At 42.1% G+C, this 10183-nt stretch overlaps 1 protein-coding gene across 1 annotated transcript; it reads left to right on the top strand.

Annotated features, from left to right (window-relative positions):
- Positions 1-854: 854 nt before the first annotated feature.
- SPARCL1 (SPARC like 1) lies at positions 855-9010 on the top strand (the record flags this gene model as incomplete). Its single annotated transcript, XM_082758610.1, has 8 exons — positions 855-1829; positions 2863-2932; positions 3575-3693; positions 4149-4269; positions 5049-5185; positions 6088-6236; positions 7121-7269; positions 8658-9010. 8 exons carry the CDS (start codon positions 855-857, stop codon positions 8684-8686), a joined length of 1749 nt encoding a protein of 582 aa, XP_082614736.1. The 3' UTR covers positions 8687-9010.
- Between the last annotated feature and the right edge of the window lie 1173 nt (positions 9011-10183).

Genomic DNA, 10183 nt, shown 5'->3' with positions numbered 1-10183 from the left:
TTTGTTTTAAATTATTTGTCTAAGTATTTGTTAGTAGAGCATTTGTTTCCAAGAATTCAAGATTCTTCCTACACTAAAGGAAATGCTTTTCCATCAACTTGGACACTTAGAATTAACTTCTATTTTCATAAATGACTCCCGAAAGCTTTGAGGAAAACCAGTTTCAGTGCTATACTTTAGTAAAAGCAACACCCAACACCCATATGTGTTAAGAAATACATCAGAAGTTCCTGCTCTCAACCTCCAGTAGTTGTGATGCTGTTTAACAGCAGAAAGGGAATCCCTGCAGCAATAGGGAGCAGTCACTTTAGAACTTGCTTTCTCCTTGAGGATTTGTACCTTGCCCTCAAGTTACTGGTTTTGCTGTTGACGTCACTGCATACAATAAAAGCCTCTCAGCTCCCCTCAAAGCTTAGGTGGAGTTGCATGGACGACTTAAACTCTAGCCATGCAGAAAGAGGGGACTGAAGCCAACTCACTGAGAAGTAGAAAGGATATCAGGTGTCAATTTCATCATTTGACCTAACTTGTTAAAAAGTCACTTACAAAGAACATAGCAGTGTCATGTTTCTCTGATGTATATGCCATTGCACCTACCTCAAAATGAAGCCCTAAGATTTATTAATCTACTTGTTAAATGTCTTTTTTTTTTTTTTTTTTTCCTTCAGACTAAGCCTATTCATTCTGAAGCCCAAGAGGAAGGGAAGACAAGGCCTGCAAATGAGGGTGATTTGCAGCCCAGCCACAGAAACATAAAAGCAAAGATACCAGTAGCAGATGCTGTGCACAGGGAGAAGCCCTGGACAGCTAGCAGACACGGACAAAGTGGTCATGAGCATCAAATGAAATCCAGAATGAAGAGCATTAACTTCCTTTCCCTGCAGGGTAAACCAGGCTTGACTTCTGATAGCCAGGAGAGTGATTCTGGCAGCAGTGGCAGAGAGCAGTCCAGCTCTGACCACTACCAGCTCAGGAGGCATGAGAAACACAGCAACATAGCCAACCAAGCACTGGGTGCTGGAGAAAATCCAGTGGATGATCTCAATCCCGATCATGAGCATAATGCATGGAAATATAACAAAAATACAGTTGGCCTATCTGAAAACACCAGTGAAAGCGATGAAGAGGAAAATGTGGAAGAAGAGGATGAGGAATGGGGGGAAGTGACTGATTACATGGATATGAAGCACAAAGCCCACCGGACAAGTCACGGAAACCAATACAGGAGACAGCAGAAAGAAAACAGCAGGCAGTCTGATGAAATACTGAGAGATTCCAGTCAGCCAGTCCAGATAACCAAGAGACATGGTGAGAAATTCAGCATAGAGGAAGAAGGGGAAAGTCAGGAAAAGCCCTATAAGGAAGAAAAAATCCCCCTCTCAAAAAGAAGTCATAATGAGGATGAGGATGAAAAATGGCAAAGCCAAGAAAACAAAGATAGTTTTCAAGCAAACCATCAGAGCGATCATGGCATGGTGATGAAAAGACAGGGTAAGGAGGGTGGTAACGTTGATAAGGACGATATCGATAGTGGTGATGATGGTGAGGAAGATCTCAGCAATGCCTGGAAAGAAGCAGCCTATGAGGAAGAGGAGAGAATCCAAAGAAATGACCAAGACCGCACCAGTAATGAGCCTGAAGGAGAAGGAACCACTGGAGATGACAGTGCAGCTCATAGAGAGAGATGGGATCACCAAAGTGTCAAAATTAAAGACCTCACTCAGTCTGAAGATGCTAACTACCACTATGAGGTGCCTAATTCTGACAGCAAACAACTGCAAACAAGTGGCTCTGTTCAGAGTGTGAATTCAATGGAACCGGTAGATGAGGTAAGTTTTCTTTAAAATATAACTGGAAGAGTAGAGAGGGAAAAAAATCAGTCCCATATTTAAGTTCTTTGTGATTAAGAGGTCCTTTATATGATCCCATATGCCCCTTGTGATTAAGAGGACATTTTGGAGAAAAAATGGGTCTACCAAACTTAATGTTTTGGAGAAGTCTGATCTCCTATTACACATTGTTCACCTAGTTTGTTATGCGTCACTTCATGTACAACATTGAAATAAATTGTCCAGAAAGGAAGCAAACACAACTCACGTAATAGCTCCAGTCCCAATGGACCATGTAATGAGATGTACTTATAAACACCGACACTTCTGTAACAACACTTGGAACCAAGTCTCAACCCAAGTACCAAAGTCTGTTCACTCCCCTCTCCCACTTTCATGCATACTTTTCCTACAAAACTGAACATTTTTCAAGGGAAGGGACGGGATCCCCTGCATGACCACCCCAGTGGCTAGCAGACTTCTGCACAGGATGAAGGATATGCACTTTTTCCCTTCAGACAAAAGCGAATATTGTACCCTGACCTTCCACATCAGGGTCAGCCACTAGATAAGCAGGAGATGTCCATCAAAAATAAAGTCATGACTGTTTGCTACATCTGTTAGTTGAACATCTACACTGTTAAAAATGTCTATGCTCACTGACCCGTTGGGACCACCGACCCAAGTAAGGACTAAAACACCAGTTCTGCCAAGCCTCAAGGCAAACCACTGCTCTGTGTCAGTCAGGGTGAAACTGCAAGGAGCCCATGTCTTCCTGGACTCCTAGTTTCTCTCCACCCGCTACTTTTTCCCCAGAAAAGAGAGAAAAGAGAGCACACTAATACTAGGCCTCATATAACTGTCACACATCTTGCACAGCAACCCCTTTCTGTAGCAAATACAGCAAACTGAGTCAGGTCTATATTTGTATCTGAAAAAAAAAAAAAAAAAAAAAAAAAAAAAAAAGAATTCCCAAAGTATTTTTTCTTTCCAAGATTTACCACAGCTTCTGCTTCTCTCTGTGACTGTACAGGTTAAGACCACAGGCAGTTCATACGGTGCGAGGAGAAGTGCAAGCAATAGCACTGGGGAGGCTTTTCCGGGTGAGTAAACCACATGCAAAGCCCACACATCACCATAACTCTCTTAGACTGGGGAATTTGATGGTCTGCAGTTCTTTTCTGCCTTCAGCAGCAAGCCATTTCACATGACTGACCTGCGCTGCTGCATCATCCTGCACCACAGATATGTTCCGAGAACAATCCCTTTCGCACACCCTTGGATTCACTCATTTGTTTCTCAAAAACATTTAGATAGCGTACATATTTTTGTGTCAGCATTGCAGAATGGGAAACATTTTCCACTGAAACTCCTCAGTTTAAAACTTCTAGCCTGAATTAAACTAGGAATGGGTCAAGCGTCTCAGATGCAGCAAGGACGCATGGGATAAGTTCCAAAGAAAGCTGAAAGTGAACGTCAGACCTTACAGGAGAAAGCTTTTTCTAAGAAACATTTCCCCATCCAACTCAAGCCTGGTAGCACCATGAATCCCTCAAAATAACACATTTAAAATTTGGCTGTATTATTCAGTGAAAGATCCAGCTGTGTTTTCAGAAACTTACGAAAAGCACTTGACTCCTTGGTGAGTGTTTGGCTCTACTTTGCTTCGACTGTAAGCAGTACTTGACAGAAACACTTGGTTTCAACCTGTTCTAACATGCCCCCCCTCTTGATCTTACCGCTAGACCCATGCAGGAACTTCCACTGCAAAAGAGGAAAAGTCTGCCAGGCAGACAGACAAGGGAAACCCGGCTGTATTTGCCAAGATCCTGCTGCTTGCCCTTCCACCAAAGATTATGAGCGTGTAAGTATTACATTCAGTGCACAGCATGTGGGAAATCCAGCTACAACACTTACAGGATACCACATTCCCCTGCTATTATTTCAAATAATTCTATTATTTCAAATAATTAATGGCTTTTTCCTGCCATTAAAAGTAGTCATCATCCATTTAAGGTTTCTGAGCATATAGCAAATACTAGTGCCATAGTCCAGCAGCATCTCAACCACTGTATTATTACCACATGAAAATAAATTTCAAGTATCTTGAAATAGGGTGTTTGAGTACAGTCACCTAATCTCTATGTAGGCATATTATAACCAAAATTTTCAGTACTTCTGATCACATCCAGTCTCTGTGGGGCATTCACAACTGCCACAGCATATTGCAACAATTACTTCATTATTGTAATGCCTCCTTTACTGACCAGGTCATTTTTCAGAACATGGCAGGGGTGTGTTTGTTTTTCACTCCTTTAGGTTTGTGGCACAGATAATAAGACTTATGACAGCACATGCCAACTCTTTGGTACCAAATGTCAACTTGAAGGAACAAAAATGGGACGCCAGCTGCACCTAGACTATATGGGCTCCTGCAAATGTAAGACTTGCTTTGCCATATAGAATTAACTTAGATATAAACAAGCCTTAGCATCACCAGCTAACCATTAGTGATCTGCTTTCTTCCTGTGCTCTCCCCCTTCTCCATCAATTAACTCATAAGTAAAACTGCCTTTCCAATTCTAACCATGTCAAACAACTCACTTTTCCCACAGTTAAGGTTATTAAGTGGCCGAATCCCAAATACATCCCTTCTGTGCTTACAACCAGCATAACCCCAGCATTATTGTGGTATTTCTTTACCATCTGAAGATTTTTCATGTCTTTACTCTCAAAAAAAAACCCAAAAACAAACAAAAAAATACCACAGTACATAAATCAACTTAATAGATGAAAATATCAAGGTAAAAAACAAAGTCACCTAAATACAGGAGCCATGATCAAGAGGCTCTAATTGATTTCTAAGCTCTTCTTCAGTTGCCGTTTACCCCAGAAAAAGAAATTCCTTTGCTCCTAGAAGCTCCGCTTTCATACAAGCAAATAGATTGATCATAGCTTCACTGCACAATGCTGCCTTTAAGGTGCACAGGTATGTAAAGCTTGTGGCTTGTGCAACTGCTAAAAGATGCACACTAATCAATGAATTATACATTTTTTATTGAACCCATTAGTTGCATTCCCAGTTTTACATATTAACTACAACAATTTTAAGATCAACTGGAAGTTTGCTAGTGAGAATCAGGTCTAACTTGGCTCGGAAATGCTTGAACGAGGAGTTAACAAGTGATCCATTAACAAAAACTTTGTTGTCTGGCACAGACATACCTAACTGTACCGATTACGAAGTAGATCAGTTCCCCCTCCGTATGAGAGACTGGCTCAAAAACATCCTCATGCAATATTATGAACGTGATCAGGATACAACTGGATTCCTAACCGAAAAGCAAAGGCATAAGGTAAGCAACCCATTTTCAGATAGGACCATGCAGTTACACTGTTAGAGGGTGACGAAGCAGCCCCCAAAAGCCATGCGCAGAATCACAGAATGGCTGAGGTTTGAAGGGACATCTTGAGGTCATCTGGTCCAAGTGAGTGATACTCAGTTTCCAAGTGAAAATCAACTTTCTACTACTCAGTAGACCTAAAGCAGAATCACACTACATTGGCTTAAAACATAGTTAGCACTTACTGCCACTGAGCATTTTTGTTCTTAAATGGGGGGGAGACAAAGGATTTATGTCAGATGAATTGGTGACAGTAAGCAGTTTCTTAACATACCAATGTCATAACTGCCTAAGAGCTGATCTGCAGACAAATAGTTAAAGTTGAACAAAACCCTGGGCTGCTCTAACTCTGGAATCAAAGATGCAAACAGCAGGTGACAGCAGGCTTATACAAAATATTCTTGAGGACTACCAAAGACTACTCCTATAAACACCGAGAGGCCCCATGGCTGACCAGGAACATCTCATACTAAATGGTATGAATTACCTGGTATCTGATAAGGCTTATTCCATGCCAAAGCTGAGTTGCTTACCCCAGAACAGTGGCTCGTGTCTCATATCCTGAGGCCACTTCCCTATTTAGCTGGGCCAGATAACTACATTGTAGGGGTTTGATTTCCTCTCCAGTTACTGCTGAAGCTCACACAGTCACCACCAATCACTCGGCAAACTTGAGGTAAACTTTCTGTACAGCATACAGCCACAAACACTAAACCCCCTTTCCTCTGCAGTGTTTTATCAAGATTCACTTCTTAAATCATCTCCTTGCTGGAAAGCTCTCTTCAGGCCAATCTTCCCTCCCTAAAAAAAAAAATAAATAAATAAAAATAAATGGATTTCTCTGTTGTCTTCAGGTCAAAAAGATCTACCAGAATGAAAAGCGTCTCATGGCTGGTAACCACTCAGCTGAGCTCCTCCTGCATGACTTTGAGAAAAACTACCACATGTACGTGTATCCTGTGCACTGGCAGTTTTATCAGCTTGATCAGCATCCAGCTGACAGGTAAAAATTCTTTGCGTGTTAAGCTCTGATTTGCAGGTCAAGCTAAGGCTGTTTTACCTTGCTATAGCACGTCAAGCATCCTCTGACATACAGGACCAGTCCCTCAGCTGATACAAGCCAGTATCCCCCCCTCAGAATTCAACTGAAACACAGGATGTTTCACTGCTATGCTGGAGCAATGTCTTGAGCCAGAATCTGCTGTCTTCTTACTTTTCATAATCACGTTACAACTAACTCTACAGCTTCTTAATTGCTGCTCATGGCCTGATCGTGGAGGAGAATGCAGTTCATGAGATCCAGCTGCCACAGAAGCTAGGACAAACAGGCTAAATACAATGGGCAGATGCCTGTCAGCAATAATTCACTAGTGAGGTACCATTTATTAAACCGATACTGACAAGCTCTCAGTTTAATGAGCAGGTACATTAAGACAGCACTAATGTCACAATTCAGAGAAAGCCCCAGTTTACCTCTGAAAACGAGACTCAGATTTCAGGCCCTCCATCAGGACACTCAGTGTTGGATCCGTGTCCAACGATTCGAGGGTGCAGTCCCTTAATACCTCGTGTTGATCACATCTAGCATCTGAGAAAACTAAGCACCTTTGCAAACTTAAGATCAATAGCAAAATGACACCACTGATGAACTGTAAACACAGGACAATGATGCTTCCTATAGCTAAAAGATTTTAAAGAAGAGCAGTTAAAGCTTATGTTAGATTATCAGGTGTAATTATCACCCTAAGAACCCAGGGCAGAGTCACTACAGAAGCACCAGAGCTTCTCTGTCAAAGCCACTGCTGCCATCTTCTAGCCACACCGAGCATCTTTGATGATCCTGGTGATTTATCACTGAAATTTACCTCTACATATCTGCTCTTTCAGATCACTGACACACTCAGAGCTCGCTCCCTTGCGAGCCTCCCTCATTCCCATGGAACACTGCATCACCCGTTTCTTCCAGGAGTGTGACCGAGACCAAGACAAACTCATTGGTTTGAAGGAGTGGTGCCACTGCTTTGGGATTAAGGAAGGTAAGTCTCAAAGACCAGGAAGATGTGCAGGACAGAGTGTTCTCATTAATGCTTCGCTAAGCCTCAGGCCATAAAGTACAAGAAAAATTCTAGACAGAAGCTATGACTAGTGTGCACAACAGCAACAGGAATAGTAATGAGAAGACAGTGAAAGATGCAAGGTTCTGAAATGGTTTACACAACCAGGAAAAAGTCATTTTCACCAGGAATAATTAGGGAGGTAGTTTGTAATAAATAGGAAATCGCTCCTCTCTGTGGTGTCTGACCCTGTATGCCCTGTCTCCACCACTCCTGAAGTATTGATTTTTCATCCTTTAGTGCCAAAAGCAAGGCTAAGCAAACTTGTGATGTAAATCATTGGTTAGAGCATACCAACTGAAGGTGCACTTGAAGAATCTCAGGCTAAGTAGTGAAAGTAACTGAGACACCTGCAGTTAACTATACTCACCTGTACCTGACGACATGCCACACAATCACCATCGTCACACTGCAGCAGTAGGCCAGGCAGAGCATTTCACCTAACCACTGCCTAACGTGACACATGGTGAGGCTGCCCAGCAGACTTGGTGTATCCTGAGGCTTCAGCAGAGGGATTTTCTCAATCCTACATGTGCTAGGCATATGTTTGGCTCAGGTCAATCCAGAGGCATCTAAAAACCTAGGCACTACTGTGCTTGTGATGTCTCCAAAATTAGGCAGCAGCTGAACAGCTGCTGCTGTGACTGATGTTACGTTAACATGATGACATTCCATCTAGGGCACTCTTTAGAAATCCACATTCTAGCCTTGAGTGGCAGCTAAGCAATGCAGCCAGTTTTTAAACAAGGGTAACAGCATTACAGGTTAATCCTAGAACAGATGCATGATAGAAGCTGAGATAGGAACACAGACTGAAAACTTTTTTTCAAAATCCTACCAGCTACTCCCTAAACTCAACCAGAGGCTGATTCACAGAGGTCAGATATTCACTGAGTTTATACTCTGTACATAACTTTTCCAGTTCTTCTGACGACACTTTATGAATAACAAACCACATGTGGAAATAAGCTATGAGTTAAAATATTCATGTACTGCTGCTAATGATTGCTCGTCTAGAGAAGGTTTTAGGGTTCATCCTTTAGTAAAGAGTGACGGTAAGGGCATAAGGAATTCCCAACTCACAAGCAGCTTAAAACCTAACATGACGAACAATGAAGCACCTACCAAAAAGGCTCGAAATGAATGGCCCCTGAATATAACAGCAACCATATTTTTTAGTGCCAATAATGTTCCCATACCTAAGCCCAATGAAATTTTCCTGTGTCAATTTCTTAATAACAACACTACAAAAAAACAATACTTTGGCATCAAATATTCAACTGTTATTAACATTTTATTCTATGTTGCAGAAGACATAAATGAAAATCTCTTGTTCTGAGCATGGATGAGCCTGTTCTGAGCCAGTATCCCAGTGCTGCACTACAACTGGTCAAATATATGAAGCCCATTTATTACTGTAATTAACAGTTTCATAGTTTTCAGAACAAAGTTGTCATAAGGTTCTTGTAGGCTGAGTTATTCTCAAATAACACAAGTGCATAACTGGTATAAATTCTCTAACAAAAAAATTGAAGAACTCCAAGTGGCTCACTGCTGAACAGAAGTGTTTTCCTCCGCATGTACCCATGGCCTCTCTGAAGCAAGAAGTAGAACTAACCCAAGAGCGGAGTTGTTGACAAAGCTCTTCTTCAGTAGAACTATAGGATGTGGATCTTACACACTGAAACCTACCTTGACATAGCATTTATTTCTTCTCCTGTTACTGTCAGCTTAACATTCTGCATAGAAGTGTCAAATAAAGATAATGTCTACATAGATTTTCTTTTTGTTCCGTGGTTTATTCATTTTTAACACTTTTGTCAAAGAAAAGCTCAAGGTAAAGGTTCAGTGGAAAATCCATGTTAAATTTAAGGCTGGAAAAGAAACTCCAGGATAGATCAGAATTATCAGAATTTGGAAGTCCTTAAATTCTAATTCCTAATGCATGAACATTATAGGCTTTTCAGCAATTTATTCTCCTGTCCCTTGGAAAAAAACAGTAGCAGTGCAGTAAGTGTGTCACACACCGAATTCCAGCTGAGCAACTGTGTAACAAACAACTTCAAGGACCACAGCAAGCCTGGGTGTGTATACAAAGACAAATTAGTGATACCTCTGCAAGATGCAGGAGATATCTCAGCTGCAACTTCTCCTCCAGTGGCTTCCTTTCTTCCACAGAAGCATTAGCTACTGCCACCATTTTCCCACAGAAAGAACTGCCACCTACTCCTTTCACCACCTGCCAGCTCTTGTTTGCCTGAAAACAAGCACGATTTAGGCATGGAAAAGCAAGGACAGAAATATTAGTTTTGAATCCCAGTAAACTTGCGATGTTAAGCCAAACACTTCAAAAAGAACAGACACCCCAAGCATCCCCTGCTCTACACAGGAAACCCCAAATACTCTTCCTACAAAGGCAGACCCCAAACCCCCCTCCACCTGAACCATGGCACCCTCCCAACTAAAGGGAATGGCAGTCCAGAACACTTTTGGGGCAGCTCAGGACCACAACTCCACCTGCCTCCTGCTCCTTCGCCAGCCAGGGACAACGGTCCCAGTGTAACTCCAGCCAATGTTCCAACAAATATAGCCATCGGGATGCTCGACACAGGAACATCTTTCATAAGCTAAGGGCAGCTGCCCAACAAAACCCTGCCCTTACATTTTCTCCTGTAAGCCCAACCTGTCACCCGCTGCACCTTCTGCGACGTCACCCAGCAGCCTGTACACATAAACCCAGATTAGATGTACAACGGCACACGCACTGCGCTAATTCCTTTGATAAAGAGCCTTTCTCTGGGACTTGACATCTCTGAGGCCATCAAGGCATCTCTTA

This window comes from Aythya marila (genome assembly GCF_965140915.1).
Source record: "Aythya marila genome assembly, chromosome: 4".
Lineage (NCBI taxonomy): Eukaryota > Metazoa > Chordata > Aves > Anseriformes > Anatidae > Aythya > Aythya marila.
This window is presented reverse-complemented; position numbering and strand designations above follow the sequence as displayed.